The 21,671-nt window shown below is 44.3% G+C and overlaps 1 protein-coding gene across 1 annotated transcript in view; it reads left to right on the top strand.

Moving 5' to 3' along the window:
- Window positions 1-735: 735 nt before the first annotated feature.
- Window positions 736-21,671, top strand: part of LOC128405339 (atrial natriuretic peptide receptor 1-like) — a 52,342-nt gene continuing 31,406 nt past the window's right edge. The window contains exons 1-10 of the mRNA XM_053371868.1: window positions 736-789; window positions 4,283-4,379; window positions 5,337-5,469; window positions 7,453-7,576; window positions 12,038-12,142; window positions 14,021-14,123; window positions 14,916-15,061; window positions 16,439-16,511; window positions 19,441-19,588; window positions 20,344-20,430. Coding sequence (XP_053227843.1) covers window positions 736-789; window positions 4,283-4,379; window positions 5,337-5,469; window positions 7,453-7,576; window positions 12,038-12,142; window positions 14,021-14,123; window positions 14,916-15,061; window positions 16,439-16,511; window positions 19,441-19,588; window positions 20,344-20,430 — 1,070 coding nt within the window. The remainder of the gene's footprint in view (window positions 790-4,282; window positions 4,380-5,336; window positions 5,470-7,452; window positions 7,577-12,037; window positions 12,143-14,020; window positions 14,124-14,915; window positions 15,062-16,438; window positions 16,512-19,440; window positions 19,589-20,343; window positions 20,431-21,671) is intronic.

Genomic DNA, 21,671 nt, shown 5'->3' with positions numbered 1-21,671 from the left:
AAGCCCTAAATTAGTCCCAGGGGCTTAAACTGGCATAACTCTATTTGCTAATTAATATCTGTCCTGCAGCCTGAAAATTGCTAGTCTCTTAATATATGCGTGGGAATAGAAATGTTGTTGACTCTACTTCGGAGTTTCATTTTTGTATTTTGCATCTCTCTCTCTCTCTCTCTCTCTCTCTCTGCCTGCTTTAAACTTATTACTTTTACTTGTTGGCAATTTATTGCATTGTTAAGTCGCTCTGAGATTTCTTTTTGGCATCAAGCAACCCAAAAAACGAACAACAACAACAACGGTGCATGACCCCCTAATTTCCTCACCTAATTTCCTCACCTTGTTGCAGCAAGAAACACTATTTCAAAGAAATCGAAAAGGGGAAGCCTGTGGACTAAGAGTTATGGGCAGTGTGTGTGTGTGTGTGTGTGTGTGTGTGTGTGTGAGTGAGTGTGGCTCACCTTATCATTACTCTTCCCTCTGCAATTAGCAGGAAACTGTGTGTTTGTGTGTGTGATCACGGTGGGGGACCCTAGGCAAGCCTCTGTGTTTCCTTGCATGAGTCATGTACCTGGGACACTTTCCATAATGTTGTCACTGCATGCAAGGAGATCTACTGCGTGGTGATGGGGGGCTGGGAGGAGGAGATGGAGCCCTGGCAACTGTAGAGCACCTGTACGAGGAAACACAATTCATTCAGCGCCAGACATCTGCTTGCTTCAATACCTGTTTAGAGAGACTATGAGTGCAGTCACATCCTTCGGCCCTGAGCCCTATATCCTCCTCAGTTTACTGGTAGGTAAACATTATTTTAGATGTTGTTATGGGTCGTTGAGGATAATTGCAAAAGCAGAAGGTTTATTGCGGCCGAGACACACAACGTGCATCCGTAATACGGACAATGTACCAATGACAAACTTTATCCAGGTTGTACAAGCTGCTTTGCAGGCGGAAAGGTGAAACAGAAGCAACTATGAGAATGACAGCAGTAAAAATGATTTATGGGTACGAGCCAGCTAAACCCTGATAAGTCTCGCTGGCTGCAATGAGAGTTAAGCATTCAACAAATTCTCTCCATCTGAAATAAATGGGCCTGGGGGGGGTAAGGGAGGGACGTAATTTTGGTTGGATTGCAGTACAGGTGATAGTAAAGAAGGGCTTTCTTACATTAAAAATGTTGCTTAATAAAATAAAAAATAATAATAGTCAATTTAAAAAAATGAAACAGCAATAAGCTAATAAATCGTGAACAAACCCTAGTATCTCTAGGTCTGTTTGTGGGGTGGGGGGAGTGATAGTGGCAGCGACAGTCTCAATAGATAACAGAAAACTGTTAGCCATATATAATTTGCATCCTTCCATTGAAGTGAATATATTGCGATGTAAGAATCTCTTTTATTCGTGTGTGTGTGTGTGTGTGTGTGTGTGTGTGTGTGTGTGTGTAATATAAAGTACAAAATTACAAGTGCACAGAGTAAAATAGGACACAAAAAAAGAAGCAAGAATAAATAGTACCCATGTAGAAAACAAAGCAGAATAAAAGGGGGGGGTATTGTAGTTAACCAGACCTTATCCTAGGGCTGCCATATCCTGGATTCGTCAGCTGAAAATAGCATCCTGAGAATCGGTTAAAATGTCTGTGGAAACCCAGGCATATGGCAAGTATGGTATTGTTGTTGCGAATTACCTTAAAAACAAAAAAACTCAAAAACTTCTTTTTTTGAGATTTTGCGCGCGCGCACACACACACACACACACACACACACAGACACAAAGCTTTTGTCTGGATTTTCCTTTCTGAAATATGGCAGCCGTACTTAACCTAATATGGTGTTTCTAAAAATGAATTCCAAATATCATTAAATTTGTCCATGGGAAGTCTACAGTTGAAGACAACTTGTTGATGTGAAGTGAGTTTGTACATATCTTCAATGTTTCTTATTCTTTGCATATCTTCTTCTGCATTTTCACAACTTCATTTCCTCCCCTCACATTAGAGAATCCTCTAATAATGTCCCCTTCTACTTTTGATGCTCTTCTGCAGCATATAAATGCTCATGTCTGAAGAGAGGAACAGATCCTGGGAGTCTACCATTCTTAATATTCAGACATATTTGTAGAACAACCTTACGCTGTGTGAAATGGAGGTGGTGTTTAATTAAGGGCAAAGGCAGAAAAACCCATAGCCTATTTACAGAAAAGGCAGCTGTATTGTGTGACAGATGAGAAAAATACAAGTTTAACAATGGTGGGGTGAGCAAAGAGCTCTTTTCATGAAAAAATGATCAGGGAATCCCTTTGGCTGAAATTCTGTTAATATTTGTTGCAATTGGTTCATTCATCAACATGACAAACTCAAGGCAGTTAATACCAGTGTTATGCATTCAAGGGCCATGTTGATATCTTTGCACAGAGGTCCATAGGGTGTCAGGGACTAGCAAGACTCCAAAGAGGGTGGGATGGAGGCAGGGGACCAGGGGAGCGACCCAAGAGACTAGTGATTTATGGGGTTTGGTGCCACCCACAAAGCAAATCAGTCTCTTAAGATTAAACCAAGAAAGAGTACAGTGGTACCTCGGGTTACATACGCTTCAGGTTACATACTCCACTAACCCAGAAATAGTACCTTGGGTTAAGCACTTTGCTTCAGGATGAGAACAGAAATTGTGCTCCGAAGGCGTGGCGGCAGCAGGAGGCCCCATTAGCTAAAGTGGTGCTTCAGGTTAAGAACGGACCTCCGGAACGAATTAAGTACTTAACCCAAGGTACCACTGTACCACTGTACCACTGACCTCTATAAGACTGAATATCAATATACGTATCAAGACTTTGAGATTAGACCATTGAAGAAGCCCAGAAAACTATCTTGGGAGTGTGCTACCTGCAAGCCCCAGTTAAAGGGCCTCATCGGGGGCGAACAGCAACCTTTTGATTACTTGGACTGCCAGGGCAAAACAGGTGCAAAACGCCAGCACCCTGTCTAGTAACATTGATCTACAACTCTACTAGCATCTCTCGGTATTGTGAATATCACCGAACTTACCTTTTGTTGGTACCTTCATGAACTTATCTAAAAGACTGAGTGAAGCATTTGAAAAATCTATTGAAACCAGACATTATAAGTTCATTTCAGGCTGGGTAGTTCGCAAGTCTTTGTGGCTTTGTTTAATGTTTTGTATTTTTCTCAGAAGGTTGATAAAGTATGTATAATTATTGTTCTGTGTATATTAATAAAAAAACGTGTTGCATGAGCAGGAGCCAGGGCAGTGAGAGGAGGAAGAGTCAGGGGAGTCCAGGACGGAAGAGAGGCACACAGGATGTGGCAGATGAAGAAAAAGCTGTGTGGGCGACAGACGAGTCAGTAAACTCTCCACCTTCCCCTGCCCTGCTGTCTCCTAGAATTAGTAGGGGCTGGAAGCGGGAAGTGTAGTGATGATCTCCATGCAGGAGAGGTTGCACGCATGCAACTCACCAGGGGAGGTTATAGAAGCCTGCAGTGAGGTCTCACTGTTGCTGCAACTACCTTGCAGGGTGCAAATCTGAGGGGACAGCTGCCAAGTGGCTAGATGCGTGTGCATCCAGAACACCGTGGGAGTTGCTGTACACGCTTCTTTGGTCCATAAAGACTTAACTCTCAGATGCATGCCTTCCTTAGCTGGGGAGGTCCAGGACACAGAGTATGCATGGGTGCTTAACTCTCCGGGTGCTGATCTGGTCTTGCCTGTCAGGCTTCAGGGACTCAGCTTCCTCCCCGCCCCCTTTGGCAGTAGATAAACAGAACAAAGTGAAGGAGTCTCTTACCAGTTAGAGATTTTAATGATCACAGCGAGAGAACAAAGAATCTCTTTCCTAGGAATGGCGGTGCTCCCAATTAAGGATCTCACCCACTTCCCCCCTTGTCATCCACATCACTTCTGTGTCTTGCAACCTGATCTCGCAACCACCGTGCTTTCTGAGCTGCCACATTATCTGCTCTTCTTGACCTTGTGTGCTGGTCCCGTTTTGGGAAGCTTTTAATGTTTGATGTTTTATTGAGTTTTTAATATTCTGTTGGGAGCCGCCCAGAGGGGCTGGGACAACCAAGTTAGATGGGTGGCATACAAATTAATAATAATAATAATAATAATAATAATGCAGTAAGAAACTTTTCCTTGTCTTTATACTTTCCTGGGCAACCAGCCAGGAGCCACTGACAGCATCCTGACACTGAATCTCTGAAGATGTCTAATAGGAAATTGAAAGAAGTTCCAAATCTTTATGTATGGCTTTCTGTCTTTTTCTGTGGCAGGTTGTTTTCGTGGATGGGTGGCATGATTTGGATAACACCGATTATGACTGCTGGCCCCTGGAGAAACCAGATGAGTATAACATGCTGGATTGTGGTGGTGAGTTCACCTCTTGTTTTTGCAGGATATAGCCTCTTGGTAATGCAGTAGACTGGAAAGAAATGGAAGTAATCAAGAGGATTCCTAATGCATCTCCAAACTTGTACCTGACTGCAAATCCATGAGTCAGCACTAACATCTATTTCCAGGCAATTTAAATGGAGGACAGTAACCAGCACGCTCATAAGAATGTCAGGGCGGGGGGGAATGTTTGCCTGGAGTTCAAGTATTCCAAGGAAAATTCAGCCAGGGTGATCTAAACACAAAGAAAAGATTTACAGCAGAGGTCTCCAAGCTTTCTTTGCCTCGGGCCGGTGTCTTGAGCAATGACCGCATGGTGGGCTGGAGGGCAGGGGAGCGCACTCCCGTACACGTGTGCACATGCTATTTCTGGTGCACATCTGGGTTGGAGGAGGTCCGTGCGCATGCGCACAAGCTATTTCCGGTGCTCCTCCGACCCGGAAGTGGGTTGCCGTGGCACGCTGGTAAGAGCAGGCGGTGGGGGGGGGGTCACCGCGGGCCGGATAAACAAGTCCCTCAGGCCTTATCCAGCCCCCAGGCCGTAGGTTGGTGACCCCTGATTTACAGCATGGTTACGATCTATTCATTATGTGTAACTAAATATACAGGAGCTTGCCTTTTGTCCTGAAGCCATTGGACAAAATCAGACCAGCTGCATGCCAACTCCCAGAAGCCCAAACCAGCACAGCCAATGAACAGGGATGATGGGAGTTTTGGCCAGAAAATTCTGGAAGGCCATTGGTTCTGTATCCGAGCTCTGGAGCAACAGATTAAAAAAAAATGCTCCATCATCTATGTGACACCCCTTCAAATCCTGCTTTATTAGTTACATGCACAAAATAACCTGTTTAGGCCAATATCATTTGCATAGTGCTGTTGATTGGTTGTTTGGTTGGTTTTGGCTGTGAAGTGTTGAGCTGGCTTTTATTTCTTCAGGCCTGGAGATGGCTTGGGTTCAGAGGCCCCCAGAAAAGGTCATAAGCGGGGAATCCTTTGATGTAATCTACGCAGTCATTGCTTCCGACAACTTTTACCACTATTCTGTGGAAAATGGGATCCTTTCCCACAGGTGAGTCATTGAATGCAAGGTGGTCCTAGCTGTACTCCTCTTCAAGGTTTGACAAACATTGATAAACCTGTACAACAAAACAGCCTTGACACACCTGCAATTCTTTCATACAAGTTCAGCAACCTCTGATTGTTGCAGACTATATTAACATCTGCACTTTTTGTAAATGCTACCACCCAGTGAGACATCTGGGTCACTGGGGGACTCAGTATGTTTTCATTATAGTTCACATACATGAGAGGACAAAAGCACACCTCTGAAAATTTATCTTCTTGAACTTCACCTGTAGCTGAACATAAGTACTAGTAAGCTTTTCTCCAATATTCTGCCATAGCAGGTGCTGGAAAGAGAAGCTCCCCTCAGATTAATTCAGGAGTCCCGTCCCCGCCCCCCCAAGATATATAAAAACAGAAGTTATTGAATTATTTTTTTCACCTTCAAATAAAGGATTGGGCAATATCACAATCTGGTGTGAATTAGATTGGAATGACATTTCCCCCCAAATTTAATACTTAAATCACAGTGTTGTTGTTTTTAACTTGATTAAAATTGGGGAGACTCTTCCCTGTTATGATCAAAGAAATATTGTCTTAATCTCCTTTCGCCGTGATAGGTAGGCATCCTTCTTATCCCTTAAAGAACATCTGGTTGATATTACTTCCTAGCATGCTTCTGCCCTCTTTTGGCTAGTAAGTCAGGGCTGAGCCAAGAGACAAGGGGCCAAGGTCTCAGGTAGCCACTGGCTTTCGCACCTCCTGAATATTCCACTACGGTTCTCAGCACGAAATAATTAAATATCAAAATCCTATAGGAATGTGGATTTGGAGAGAGAATATATTTTAAATGGTCTTTAAATAATATGCAGATTTTTTTTGCACAGATTCCCCCAAGAAATCACAGGATTGATGCAGAAACGGCAGGTTTGTGGGTGAAGCTGTGTGAAAGTGACAGAGACCAGATTTGACTGCTCTTGATTTGCTTGTCTTTAGGAGGATTTGGAAATTATGGTCCTCCTTACTATACTAACACCAAGATGCAGGGCCGGCCCAGGACATTGTACTGCTTCTGGCAAAACCAAAAATGCCTGCCACCCTGCCTGGCTGTCTCTGCCCACTTCTGCCTCTGCAGCTGCCCCCTGCCACAACTCACTGCCTGGCCACTTCCTCTTCCACCACCCACCGCCTCCTTCGCAGTGGGCACAAAGGAGGAAATTGCAGGCGATGGCAAAGGGTGTGGGCGGGTGTGGAGGAAGCAGCCACAGTGGTGAGTTGCAGCATGGGAGGCCGCCACCTGAGGCGACCTCCTCCCCTTGCGTCATGAGTGGGCCGGCCCTACCAAGATGTCTACATGTCGAATCCTCCGGAAAAACAATCTCTCAAAGGACCTGTTGATGGCATTTTACCATTGTACTGTTGAGAGTGTATTAACTTATGGTCTGTGTGTGTGGTTTGGGAGCTGCACGGTCAGGGGGAAAACAATGCTGTCCAGGGTTGTAAAGACTGCAGAGAGAAATTGGGTGCACTGTTCCCACCTTGGATCAAATCTACGCTTCCAGGTGTCATAAGAAAGCTGCAGAGATAGTGCAGGATAGTGTGCACCCCAGAAGTGATCTCTTTCAGCTTCTGCCTTCTGGAAGAAGGTACAGGGTTATAAAGACTAGGACTAGCCGCCTGAGAAACAGTTTCTACCCAAATGCGATTTTGGTTTTAAACGCATTGTAAGGAGTCTGTATTGGAGTATATTGTATTTTAAAATGGGGTATCAGAGTTTTTAGGGGGCTAACCAGGTGGGGATAGCTGGGATAGCAGGCTTGTTGGTTTTTGAATGTTTGATGTAGATTTTTTCAATTTCGTTGTTCTGTATTGGACAATGACAATAAAGATTATCGTATCGTATCATATCATATCATATCGCATCGCATCATATCGAAATTGATTTCAAAGTAAGTTTTGTCTCTGGATTCTTTTTTTCCTTTTGTTTAAGTGATGCAATGGCTGCCAAAACATTCTGTGAGGACCAGGAGTGCCCTTCAAACTGGAAAGATGCAAATGAAGAGAACTGCTGTGTCCATCATGCGAACATTCACTCTTGCCCGTTGGCCTTCATGGTTAGTACAAACATCAAGGCTCTTGACATGGCCGCATTTGCCTAGACTGGGGAAACTGATAGGCATTAGGTCCCGGGAAACACCGTTTAATGGAGGCATAGAGCAGGGCTAGAAATTTGCTCAGTGGTTCTTTCCTTTCCCCTCTGTGGGCTATGGCTGAGAGGCACCAGGAACATGCATCTCTAACGAGGAGAACATGCCTAGCACTGTGTTATAAAAGCGGGAGCTGTAAGCCAGGAAGCCCCTCAATTCAAATCTCAGCTCAGCTATGGAAGCAGTGATGACCACCAACTGGGATGGCTTTAAAAGAAGATTGGACACAGGGGTGCCAACTTGAATAATAAAAAATGGGGGGACACACAAGGTAAGCCCTGCCCATATAATCAATCACAAGACACACCATTTGACTGGCAATGCCCATCAACTTTGGGGCCTTTGCCTCCTCAAATATTTTATTGGGGGGGGAGCGATGAAAGGACATCGGCCTCTAGGAGTTGGCACCTATGACTGGACCTATTCATGGCAGGCAGTGCCATCAGTGGTTCCTGTCAGGAGTTCAGCCAACACTCGAGTAGGACCCTGGCAGAGACACATGCCCGACTGGCATGTTCCCTCCCTCCTGGTCGATTGTTCAGGAGCTTCTAAAGCTTTCTTCATCTCGAACATCACAGCGACCAATGCCAACAGACATTGGCACACTTAGGGATTCGCAGAATCTTTGCAGCTTGCGTGACAAAACCCCAGCAACTCAGCATTTTGGCTAATCTACTTTATTTACATATAAACACACACGGAGCACTGCAACACGGCTCCCTCTCTAGCATCAGACAGCAAAGAGAAAATGAACAAAGGACAATAATCCCATTTCACGGAACACAAACATCCTGTCTCCATCACATCCCACTCTGTGGAGTCAAAAAATATACCGTCATGTGAAAGACAACAATCTTATGACTGCAATCATAGAGCAGGAATTCTAACAGTTACTAACCACAATGGCTATGTTCTGCCTCCGCTGTCAGTTCAGTGTGCCCCTGAAGACCAGTTTCTGGGAATCACAGATGCAGAGAGTGCTATTGCACTCATGTCCTGCTTGTGGGTGTCAAGGCTTTGGGAAAGCTATTCGTCCCCCAGTTGCAGCAAGAGCAGAGAAACAAGGTAGAGTAATTTTCATGAGTTTTATTCAATCATAACAGCGAGAGACAAGAGAACGCGACCAAGCCCTAACAATGGTGTCACTCCAACTGAGTCCCTCCTCCCTCCTTCCTAGCAACAGCGTCTGCCCTAACGGTGGCTGCTTGTGGTCAAATGTCTCTGATTCCTTTTTTCTTGCACTCTTAACGAACACCGAGTTCTGGGAGAAGGGGGGTCAGAAATACTCTCCAGTGATGATGTGTCAGCGGGCTGCCCTGCTTCTGTCTCCTCCTTCGCCTCCTCCTTCTAACACTGCCCAACTTTTCTGTTCATCTGTCTCTGAGCTGTGACCTTCCTCCAGCTCCTGCTATAAATCAAGGCTGCATTCCTCTTCTCCTGCAGCATCAGGAGAAGGGGAGGGTGACCCCCACTATTCCTCCTCCAATCTCACCTTCTTGAGTCCAATCCCTGGCAGTCGGCTTCGCAAGAGCATCTTGTTGGCCACTGTGAGAACAGGGTGCTGGACTAGATATAGCAGACTCGTCTCATGTTCTTGTGATCTTACGGTTATCTGATCTGAGGGATGTCCCCACTACGCTCTCCACGCTAGACTACTCCCTGCAATAGGGAAATGGTAATATGAGGATCCACTGCACTCTTCTGATCCCTGGCTGCTTTGAGCACTTGAAATGTGCTATATAAATGCAAAGCCCTTTTCTCCGTCTTCTTTAGAAAGAAAAGGGGGAAAGTTATTCTATGTGAACAGGCTTTTCCGGCTCTCCCTGCTTTTCGTTCTGAGGATGGGAAGGTTTTTTGCGAGTTAACCAAAAGGACACCGTTCTAGCCATTGGTTATTAAAGTTTCATTTTGGTGCAGATATTTTATGCTTCCCTGCTTAGATGGAACTGAATATGAAGGCTAAGAGGAATGTGGCTTTGTGATACGGAACACTCTTATATTGAGATAACTCTGTTCGGCTAAGTACGAGCTATTTATACACCCTGGTGTCTTTTGCACGATTCTTTCCTTTCATACTTTTACCTTTGCTTGCAGGAGCCATCTGCATTTTGGTATAACACAAATGGAGAGAAGTACATGGGGCTATCTGACATTAGCCACCAGAAATAAGCCATCCTTCCCCTACCCCCCACCCCCGCTAAAACCTTAAGTCTTTTGTATTGTATATTTTAGCACAATATAGTGAACATAATCCTTGTTGGTTACAGCTGGCTGGGAAATGAGAATCTTTGAAAATACTTACTCAAAATAGACTTTGTCCCCGCCCCCCACAAAAATCTATGGAAGAGCTGTCAGAACATGTTAAACATCAAAGAAAATAAGCTGCAGAGAATCCTCTGTAAAGGAAGTATATGGACAAAATTCCCTTCTTATACGCCTTTTACTGAAGGAAATCTAGAGGAGCTACCACCGCAAAGATGGTCATTTACACATCATCAAAAAAGAGAACAAAGGGTAACGCAGATTTGCATGGATTTTTCATCTGCTAAATTAATTTGTAGGTGCAGAGGCAAATTCAGAAATAATCACTGCATATTATTTAAAAATACAATACAGCTTATCGTATTGATGAAGACTGAGATGAGGTGGCCTCTGTAACTGCTTAGTCTGCTGTCCAAGTCCCTGTTCTTACTACTTCTTGTTCTGTATGTTTAAATTAGACTTCAGGGGCAGATTTAAGGCAGTGCAAGTGGTGTGGTTGCACCAGGTGCACAGCCAAGGAGGATGCCTTCTCAAAGCACTTGCTCAGCTTCAGGAAGGAGGTGTGAGGGCTCTGACAGTGTGATAGAGTCTTTCTGCCTCCTTCCCAAAGCTGGCCAAGTGTTTACTGGACTTTGGGAGGAGGGCTCTAGGATTCTGCCAGAGCCTTTCACCTCCTTCCCAAAGCCTGGCTTAAGCTGGAGCCACGAGGGCTGAGGAGAGGGCATTAAATGGCCTTCCACAGGGTGGCATATTGCCAAGGTCCACCCCTGTAGACTTGGACCAGGCAGCCCTTCAAACAGAGCAGGGGTGGGAAAACTTTGGCCATCCAGATGTTTCTGAACTACAACTCCCATGATCCCTAGCCATTGGGGCTGATGGAGTTGCAGTTCTGCAAGCAAAACAATCTAAGGCTGTCAACGGATGACCCATAGAGAGCTTTCTGGGGGATAAAAGGGTCTCTCACAATTGAGCTAAAATGTCAATGTCATGTTTAAAATGTCAGGGCGGAACAGAAGCTTACCAAAATTTTAGTTCTGACCGTGACATTTTAACTTTTCCATTGAGCCATCCGGAGGGGGGGGGGTTGGATTTTGAATTTGAAACTTTGAAATATTCATGGGCAATTTGAATGGGGAATTCTACGATAACTTGATTTTGCAACCATGTGGTCTAACTTCAATTCAGTAACCTTTAAAGCCCAAAATGACCTGGGTGTAGGATAGCTTATGTAATAACAACTGTACAGTAGATCCCTATTTGCCACCTTTTCCATATGATTTGCTCATGCTGGGAGATATTGCGATGGCTTACCCAAACTTAGGCTGGTGGTTTTGAGGAGAAGGACTTTCTGTGTAGTGGTACCCACTGTCTAGAACTTCTCCTAAGGGAAGCTTGCTATGTCTCGTCTCCTTTATCCTTCAGGAGGCTAGCTGAAGTGTTTTTATTCTAGAGGGCTATGGGGCCAGTTGATGTTTGATATTATTGTACTGTGTTTTAAATGAGGGATAGCCAATATGGTACCCTCTAGAGATATTGAGGACAACAGCTCCCATCATCTCTGTCCATTGGCCATACTGACAGGGGATGATGGGAATTGTAGTCCAAAACATCTGGAGAATACCCCTTGGCTACTCCTCTTATGAAGTATTCTTATGTCTTGGTATGATGTTTTCGTATTTTGTAAACAGCTTTTTGCATTCTGTAAAGTTGAGATATACATCAACTGGCAATACTAAAACTAAAATAATTTAAGCTTTCAAGAGCACTGAAACTCATGGTCCTGGAGGTTAAGTGAGATGCAAAATTGGAAATCACAGGAAATTACAAATAAAAATGGCAGGTACTTAAAACATTTCATCTGACATGCAAGAATACTAAATGTACCCAAAAGGGCTGAAAAAATGAAGCCTAACTGCATAATTCACTTTAAGTTATCGGGGCGTTATCCAGAATTGCACTAAGGCTGATTATATATTCCCCTTTCTTAAGCAGAGAATGTGGCATTTAAATTCATTTCCAACTAAAGTTTACTGTTACATGAACTTCTAAAAGAATATTTACATGACTCTGAAGCTGTATTGTTTAATTTAATCTGCTTGACAAAAGGGGAAAGGTGGCATTTGTGGACCATGGATCCCAGACGATGGCCAAATATTCACCCACACCAAGTCTACTGCGGGCAAAATGACACAGAGAAATTGGACTGCCAAGGTAAATAAGGTTTAATCCTCCTCACAGACTCTGTTTCACTCTCTTTTGGACTGCTGGGCAAAAGCCTGAATTACCGTATTTTTCGCTCTATAAGACGCGCCAGACCACAAGACGCACCTAGTTTTTGGAGGAGGAAAACAAGAAAAAAAATATTCTGAATCTCAGAAGCCAGAACAGCAAGAGGGATCACTGCGCAGTGAAAGCAGCAATACCTCTTGCTGTTCTGGCTTCTGTGATAGCTGCACAGCCTGCATTCGCTCCATAAGACGCACACACATTTCCCCTTACTTTTTAGGAGGGAAAAAGTGAGTCTTATAGAGCAAAAAATACGGTATCTATTATTCCCCTTTGCCAGCCTGGTGCCCTCCAGATAGCTTGGACTACAACTCCTGTGCTGGTTGCAGCTGATGGGAGTTGTAGTCAAAACCATCTGGCCTCAGTAGGCCACAGTGGGAATTTGGCTAGCTTAGCAGCTGCTCGGGACATTATGCTCTCTCTTTTTTAATCGTTGCACCAAGAAGAACTGACCACATTTATGTCTCAAGAGCTCCAGACTACCTTTAAGCAGTTGTTGCATTGAATGAATATTCATTACACATATAGTAGAAATGGCCAAGTATCAGCCTAGTATTGTGATTATGGCACAACATGGGGTTAAAAACCCCCCACCTAAGTTGACTCTGGGTTTGATGTAGCTATGTATTTATATAATGGGGAACCTGTAGACTTCCAGAAGTTGTTGGACTCCAAATCCCATCATCTCTAGTTAGCATGGTCAGTGGTTTGGTATGATGGGATATAGAGTCCAAAAACATCTGTAGGGTCACAAATTCCCCATCCTCGGTGTACATCATGCAGCTATTAGGGCAGCTTAACTTAATGTGGGCAGTAGCTTTCTGAATTAGTGAACTCTTTAAAGTCCTTTCACAGGAATTATTAAAAAGGACAGTGGAATAGGGCACTGTGATGTTGCTGCAAATGTTCAAGAAAAGGGCTCCCCCTTTCACTTAGCTAGATCCAGGTTCATTTAGTTATTCAATATTTCTTCACGCAGCATTCAGAATGCATGACTCAAGATGTGGCGATAGCCTCTAGCTTAAAAGGAAATTCGACAAATTCTAAGAGAGTAGGCTATTAGCTATGATAGATCAATCGAATCTACATAGTGTGTCTGGAATACTGTGTCCAGTTCTGGGCACTGCAATTTAGGAAGGTTATTGATAAGCTGGTTGTGTGCAGAAGGGGACGATCAAGTTTCTGGAAACCAAGCCCTATGAGGAACGTAAGTTGAAGAAGTTTGGTATGTTTAGCCTGGAAAAGAGAGACTGAGATGAGATATGATAGCCACCTTCAAATATCTAAAGGGGTTGTCACATGGAGAATGGCGCAAGCTCTGGAGGGTAGGACTCAAACCAACGGCTTCAAGTTTCCAGAAAGGAGATTCCGACTAAACATCAGGAAGGACTGTCTGACAGTAGGAGCTGTTTGACAGTGAACAGTCTCTCTTGAGAGGTGGTGGCCACCCAACCTCTCTTAAAAACCTCCAAGAAAGGAGAATCGATGTTTTGAAACAGAGGTTGGATAGCCATCTGTAATGGATGCTTTAGCTGAGATCCCTGTATTGCCAGGGGTTGGACTCGATAACCCATATGGTCCCTTCCAACCCTACGATTCTTTGATTCTATGAGTGAAACGCTATCCCTGCAGATAACAAATGCTGGGGACTAACAGGGGGAAGGTGACCATCTCCACAACCCTCCTCGGGAGACTGCAGAGGCATCTGGGTGGCCAATGGCAATCTGGACTAGAATGGTTCTCGCTGATCTCATTGGGTTGCCGTTCTTCTCTTTCTCTTCCTCCATCTTGCTTGCCTTGCAGGTAGTCCTGGTGCATGTGGGCATGACCTCTCTCATTGCACACATCAGGGTTGGGAGAATGCAGGCTGCTTTGGAAGCCCAAACCATGGTCCTCCCAGCAGTAGGTATGCTACAAAACAGTGGAGGTGGTGAGTGAAGGCGTTCAGAGAATGCTTGCGCTTCTGCTGCTAGGAAGACCAGAGGGACCTGAAGATTCATTAGAACTTAATGTATCATTTCCCACATCACTGGGAATCTTCCTTGTCCTTGCTTGTGCAAAGAATGACAATTGTACAAAAGATTCATTGTGTCATGGGCTTGATCGCCAATGCCAGAACCATTGGTTTCAGGCACCGCAAGTCATGCTGGATGTTGGGAGGTCAACTTCCCCTCTTGACTGAAGAGCCTCGGACATCTGTCAGTAAAGACACATTTTGATTGAAGTCCTGTTTTTAAAGAGAGTAATAACAATAATTTATTATTTATATACCGCCCATCCGGCTGGGTTTTCCCAGCCACTCTGGGCAGCTCCCAACAGAATATTAAAACCGCTATAAAACATCAAACATTAAAAGCTTCCCTAAACAGAGTTGCCTTCAAATGTCTTCTAAAAGTCAGATAGTTGTTTATTTCCTTGACATCTGATGGGAGGGCGTTCCACAGGGTGGGCGCCACCACTGAGAAGGCCCTCTGCCTGCTTCCCTGTAGCTTCACTTCTCACAGTGAAGGAACCGCCAGAAGGCCCACGGTGCTGGACCTCAGTGTCTGGGCTGAACGATGGGGGTGGAGACATTCCTTCAGGTATACTGGGCCGAGGAGGGACCCTCTTCCCTTTGATCATGCTTAGCCACAAAGGAATATCCTGGTGCCGTGCTATTGTATTATTAACTCCAAAACCTCTTTCTTTTTGTGCTCAGTCTGTGGGGATGACATCTGTGAGGATGACGAGGGCTGTTCCACATGCCCGGCTGACTGTGGCGAATGTCCGTTGGCAACAGACATCAGGATCGCAATTGCCTTACCAATATGTCTGGTCTGCACCGGCTTTATTCTGACAGTCGTGGTACGCATTAAGTAGAACTTCACCATCGCTCAACTGCTCTCCTCCATGCTTTCCTCCCCTCCCTCGTCTGGTCCCTCTTACTTAATCTTCATTTTATAATGCAACGCAGCATAAACACAAGTTCTACTTCTTTGCTGCCCTCTTGGGTTTACCTGGATGAGAAGCAGCCATCGCTGGCTCTGCCTCACAGGGCGAGACGCATTCCAAAATAGGCAGTTGTTACCTCTTGAGTGTGCCTCCTAGGAGATTGTCTGACAGCTGAGGACACTTCCTTCTCTGTTGTGTTTGCAACGCAAACTGTCTCTCTGCTTTGTGAAGTTGCAGAAGGGGACTCGGCAATGGATAATGTTTGCCTCAGATTCTGTCTGTAGGCATTTTTTTTCTAGCTAGTAGGAGATAACTGAAGGAACTGACTCTCAGTCTGCTCAGTCTTTCAGATAAACACTATCGGGGAGGAGAAAAAGTAAATGTTTCTTTTGCCCCCCCCCCTCTCAAAATGATGATGATGATTATGTGAAGCACTGATGGTGCAATAACCTGTCAATAACCAATTTCAGGAATTCAAGAAAAACCAGTCTAAATCTCTGCTTATACATTTCTGAAATATTTAGCATGTACAACAACAACAATTTATTTATACCCCGCCCATCCGGCTGGGTTTCCCCAGCCACTCTGGGTGGCACCCAACAGAATATTAAAAACACGATAAAACATCAAACATTAAAAACTTCCCTAAACAGGGCTGCCTCCAGATGTCAGATAGTTGTTTATTTCCTTGACATCTGATGGGAGGGCATTCCAGAGGGTGGGCGCCGCCACCAAGAAGGCCCTCTGCCTGGTTCCCTGTAACCTCCCTTCTCGCAGGGAGGGAACTGCCAGAAGTCCCTTGGAGCTGGAACTCAGTGTCTGGGCTGTGAACAATGGGGGTGGAGACACTTCTTCAGGTATACTTCAGGTATCCTTCAGGCCATTAAGGACCACCTCTCCCCATGTAAACTGTCACAGAGTCTGCCTTCATGATCTGAGGCCCTTCTTTGTGTGCCTCCTTCATGTGAGGTCCAAAGGGTGTCAACATGAGAATGGGCCTTTTCTGTGGTGGCCCCCCTTTTTCTGAATGCTCTCCCCAGGGAGCTTCACCTGGCACCTTCATGACACATCTTTACTCGCCAAGTGAAAACATTCCTCTTCAGCCAGGTCTTGGGCTGATTAATATTGTACAGCCTTTTAAATGTGTCTGTAAGAAGGGGGGTGGGTATTGTTTTGCTGTTCTCGTGCTTTTATCCTGCATTTTATTCTGTGAACCGCCCTGAGATCTTATGATGAAGATCTTATGATGAATTGCCTAGGGATGAATTTGTCCTCTCATGCTTTCTTTAGTGGTTCCAGTACCAAAAGCAAAAAATGTTTTGGGATGAAAGCTGGATCATAGACTTCAGCTGCATCAAACAAGGTCTGTAAGTATTAGTATCATTAGTATCATCCTTATCATCTCATGGAAATGACTCAAAGCAACTTAAACAAACACATCAGAAATACTAAAGCCAATTACAATAAATATCGTATTTTGCCGTGTATTAGACGAGGTTTTTTGACTCAAAAATCATGTCAAGAAACTGGGAAAGCTGTGGTAGGTGTGCACTCTAGGAAGCTCAACAACTTTGGGCCATCTCCCCTCATTTTCTTTAAATTTATCCCCCCGCCCCCCAAAAGAATAGGGGCGTCTTATACATGGAGGCATCTTTTACACGGAAAAATATGGCACTATGAATAAAAACCTAATAGTTTCCTGTATTAATCAGAATAGGAAAGATCTTTACACATGAGATCAATGCTTTCTGCACTAAGAAATGCAAACTGACATGGAGTGTGTAAAATTTAACCATATACTGTAAGAAAAATGCACAAGGAAAAGCCCTATGAGATCAGACAAAGGGCCCATTCCGTCGCACAGGGCACAGGGGGCAAGGGGGCCTTGCCTCCTTCCCAAGCCTAGTAAGTGCTGGGCATTGGGAAGGAGGTGTGAGGGATCTGACAGGCCCTAGAGCCCTCATTCCTCCTTGCCAAAGCGTTGTTAGCACTTGCCCAGCTTTGGGAAGGAGGCAGGTGGGCTCTAGGAACCTGCCAGTGCCTCTTTCCCAAAGCCTGGTGTCTCCCTTACCCGGTTTCGGGAAGGTGGCTTTTACTGAAGTGAGGGTAGCGAAATCTCAGCTAAGAAGCTCAAATCATATATATGACTGGCACCCTTCTTTGGAAATTAAACCAATGTCCACACTTCAACTTTACTTGCAGTAACTTATAGATGAATTAAAACATAATATTTACAGTCGCATGCTTCTCCAAGCATGGGCTTACAGTCTCTTCTTTTAACTTCCAAACAACTGTATTTTTCCTCCCTTTCCAGAGCTCAGCACTCAGCCATCTGTATCTCAGTTAGGCCATGCCTTGCAGCTCCTATGGGAGATTTCCAGTTTTACCTTCTCCTGCATCTTTGCTCCCTTTCCTTCAAGCAAAGAAGCACTCCAACACTCCATTCAACTTAGCAGTGTTCACAGTGGATTCTATAACAAATTCATCTTGCTTCCCATAAAATGGAGTTTCTCTTTCACTAGATACCTCCCATGTGACCAACGCTAGCCAATCACATGAGAACTACTTCAGAACTCTCTAGAATTCAGTTACCAACCAATCAAATTTAAATACATAGTAAAGCATGCAAGCATTTACAATTTCGGTGAATTAAATTACTATACTTAACAGCTTTGGGCTGTGGGGAGCATCAAATATTACCAAGGTCTGCCCCTGTTTGGATGGCTTTCAGTTATCACCTGCTCCTAAGCCTCTGCAGAAGAAGGAATTTCAGCAGCTGCTAGTTTATTAAGCGAGAAGTGGCATTTGATACCATCTGGGAAGCCCTCTGAAACCAACTATGTAGCCTGCCTTTCTTAAGCTGATGGATGGAGGGGAATGTCAACTTTAAACATAATATATCATTTTGAGTATGAGTACTTCATACAAGAGTTTATGGTTTTAATGTAATATATTAACAGCACTTTCCGTTCGTGATTTGATTCCTCTTTTTTCAATTATTTGTGGATTTGTTTTTTGGTTTTGATGAGACTTTGCTGCCCTCCACACATCAGAGACCCAGCTAACGAACTTGTTCTGCTGAAAGCTAACAAGACCAGACAAAACTGTTAGTGCTACTGTCAGCATGGATCTAGCAAAAGAAAACACCCCAAATTGGGAGGCATAAATTTAGCATTCAGAAAGGATAAACAGGGAAAAGAGATGATAACACTGTTAATTAAAATATCTGGAAACGTAGACATAAATATGCAAATCTGACAGGGAAGAAGTAGCGACGGACAGAGCTGTGCAGAAAGACGAAAAGATGAAACAGTAAAGAAATTAGGAAGCTAATCTTGGCTTTTATAAAAAAAATAATTATGCAAAGCCAAGTGTTTCATCATTATGTTGAGTCTGAAAAGTGTGTGTGTCGAATAACCCAGATGGCTGCAATAAAATAAATTCTGATACCTTATCTTCACTGTATTAAAAGCATGACAGCCAAATGATTCAGAATGTTAACTGTGTATGTAAGCCAACCTTTTAAAAGTTTCAGAAAACTATGCAAACCCTTCTATATGATGGGTCAGCTCACCATCAATCTTCGGCACACTGCTAGCAGTGAACAAACACTCAAATGGTACTCTTCTTCTTGGGCAATCACTCGTAGCCGAGTAAGATTGTCTTCCATAATCATGGTCTCAAAAGTGAGTCCGTAAGTGACTGTGGAGGCCAATTTTGGATCCACACGTCCTTGCACAGTGGGGGCATAGGTTTCCAGATGGGAGTTAATCACTGTGAGGGTTTCCCAAGCATGCCTTCCTCTTAGTGTGTTTCTCCCTTGCGTCCTGAGTTCAAGCGTCTTCAAAACCCATGGCACCTTTGGTAAACCCATGGCACTCCAGTTGGAGCACTCGCAGGCCAGAATTTCCCAGTAGTCAGTGTTTATGCTACAGTTTTTAAGATTTGCCTTGAGAGTATCTTTAAACCTCTTTTGTTGTCCACTGGCATTACATTTTCCATCCTTAAGTTGGGAACAGAGTAGTTGCTTTGGAAGATGATCAGACATCCAAACAACATGACCAATTCAATAAAGTTGATGTTGAAGAATCATTGCTTCGACACTGGTGATCTTTTGTGATTTGCCTTGAGAGAGTCTTTGAACCACTTTTGTTGACCTCTCCTCAAATGGTACTAGAAAGGTACCAGCAGAGCAAACAATTTGCAGATTTAATCCTGGGATCATAATAATGTTCAAGCATTCTCACCAATGTGCATTCAACCAACCTACATCTAATTTCCTGTTTCATCAGAATACATGGCAAGGACTGCAATGGGGAGCGCCCTGAGTGTGCCACTTCGACCCAGCGCCTCCAATACCAGCTGCCTCACAACACTGAGCTCCTGTACAGCAGCTGCCAACACTTCTAAGATGAACTATTTTACGCAGACGGGGATCTAGTAGGTGTATTTTGCAGTCCTTTCGCTCTATTCTATTACTGCAACATGGGAAACTGTCTTATGCTGAGTCAAGCCTAGGCTCTGTCAAGCTCCATAATGAGGCTGCTGCGTCAGACCAAAGGCCTGCCCAGTTCAGCTTCCTGTTTCCCACAGTGGCCGAGCAATTGCTGTCATGAGAAGTTCATAATTTCTCCCTGGTGCCAATGGGAGATCTCCTCCCAATGCAAATAATGCTTCCAGCGATGGGATTTTCCTCAGGGGAGGAAAGCATTGAATTCTCCCCGCTGCAGTGACCCTGATAATTTTTGTTCCCCCACAGGTGCTGCTATTTTCATATTTAACACAAAGGCACACGTTGTCCAACGTGGTTTGGCCAGCCGCCGTTAAGCTCACTAGTGACTCAACTACATTAGTCAAAAAACAGTGTTTGAATGCATTATAAACATGCAACACCAGATGGCACTGGAGAGTAAAAAAAAAATTCTATGCGATTTTCCATAGCGTTTTTTTCCTAACTTACTTATAGTTGGGTTTTTCCTGTGTGTCGATCCACCCTAGGTGAACTATGGCTTGTTGCCACCTCTCAGCCTACCTCACAGGGCTCTTGTGAGGATAAAAGGGAAAAGGAGAAGAACAATGTATTGTGGGTTTTTTTGCACCACAGATAATATAACTGTAATAGATAAATATATGGAGGGGTTGTGGGTTTTTTATTTACTTCTGGTTGCTAAACAACTGTCTTTGCCTTCTTCCAGTGATGGTAGAACAGTGGCCATCAAGAAAATAATGAACAAGACGTTTACTCTCACTAGGACCATCCGTAAAGAAGTCAAACAAGTAAGGTAAGCTACTTTTAAAAGCGTTATGGGTGCCTTTATAGATAATGCACACAAGTGTGCGCTCCTTAAATTTGAATTCACTATCCACTTGTTTCAAAAAGTGAACTGAGACCTATATTGCCTTACTGGCATGTTTAACTGTGTGTTTCAGGATCAACTAGACAACCTGTCCTATGATATCTTGTATGTGCTGAAGGCATGCTAAGAAGTCCTTCCCACATCCCTTCTTGTTTCAAAGCCAGCAGCAGTCTCTGAATGGCTGAGAGAAACAGGGGTGGACCTTGGTAATATGCTGCCCCATTGAGGCCATTTGACGCCCTTTCCCCACCCCTCACAGCACCAGCTTAATCTGGGTTTGAGGAATTTATTTCCCCAGCCACTCTGGGTGCCTCCCAACAGAATATTAAAAACATGATAAAACATCAAAACTTAAATACTTCCCTAAACAGGGCTGCCTTCAGATGTCTTCTAAAAGTCAGATAGTTGTTTATTTCCTTGGCATCTGATGGAAGGGCGTTCCACAGGGCAGGTGCTGCTACCGAGAAGGCCCTGTGCCTGGTTCCCTGTAGCTTCACTTCTCGCAGTGAGGGAACCGCCAGAAGGCCCTCGGTGCTGGACCTCCATGTCTGGGCTAAACAATGGGGGTGGAGACGCTCCTTCAGGTATAGAAATGTGGGCCTTTTTTATGGAGCGGGGAGTGGGGGAGAGACAAAAATAAATACTTAAATTCTCAGGAAATGAACCCATGTGACAGAAGCCAAGAGTCCATGGCATGATCTTGAGCCATGTGGTCAAATAAGAGTCCCTTCTAATAAATGAGAAAAAGGAAAGACTTCACTACCAGTGGAACCTCCCACAATCGGTTTCCCATTTTGGCTCAATTCTTTTTGTCTCCATCTCTATCTCTCTCACTCCTCACATATCCCATTCCTCTCTCTGCTGCTCAGTCACAACTGCTCAGAAGTTCTGTGGGCCCTCTAATGATCCAGGAGTGGCCAACATGGTTCTCTCTTGATGATGTTAGACTACAACTCCTATCATCCATTACCGTTGGCAACGTTGGCTGGCGTTGATGGAAGCTGCAGTCCAGAAGCTTCTGGGGGACCTCACGTTGGCTGCACCTGTGTCCAGTGCTTTTTTTAAATATATATATATATGTTTAGGGGTACTCTCATTTTCCTACTCATATTGAAATACTGCCCCTCAATGGGGCCAAACTTACCGTATTTTTCGCTCCATAAGAC

This window comes from Podarcis raffonei, chromosome 17 (assembly GCF_027172205.1).
Source record: "Podarcis raffonei isolate rPodRaf1 chromosome 17, rPodRaf1.pri, whole genome shotgun sequence".
In the NCBI taxonomy this organism is placed as follows: domain Eukaryota; kingdom Metazoa; phylum Chordata; class Lepidosauria; order Squamata; family Lacertidae; genus Podarcis; species Podarcis raffonei.
Note: the sequence above shows the minus strand (reverse complement) of the source record. Positions and strands in the feature narration are given on the sequence as shown.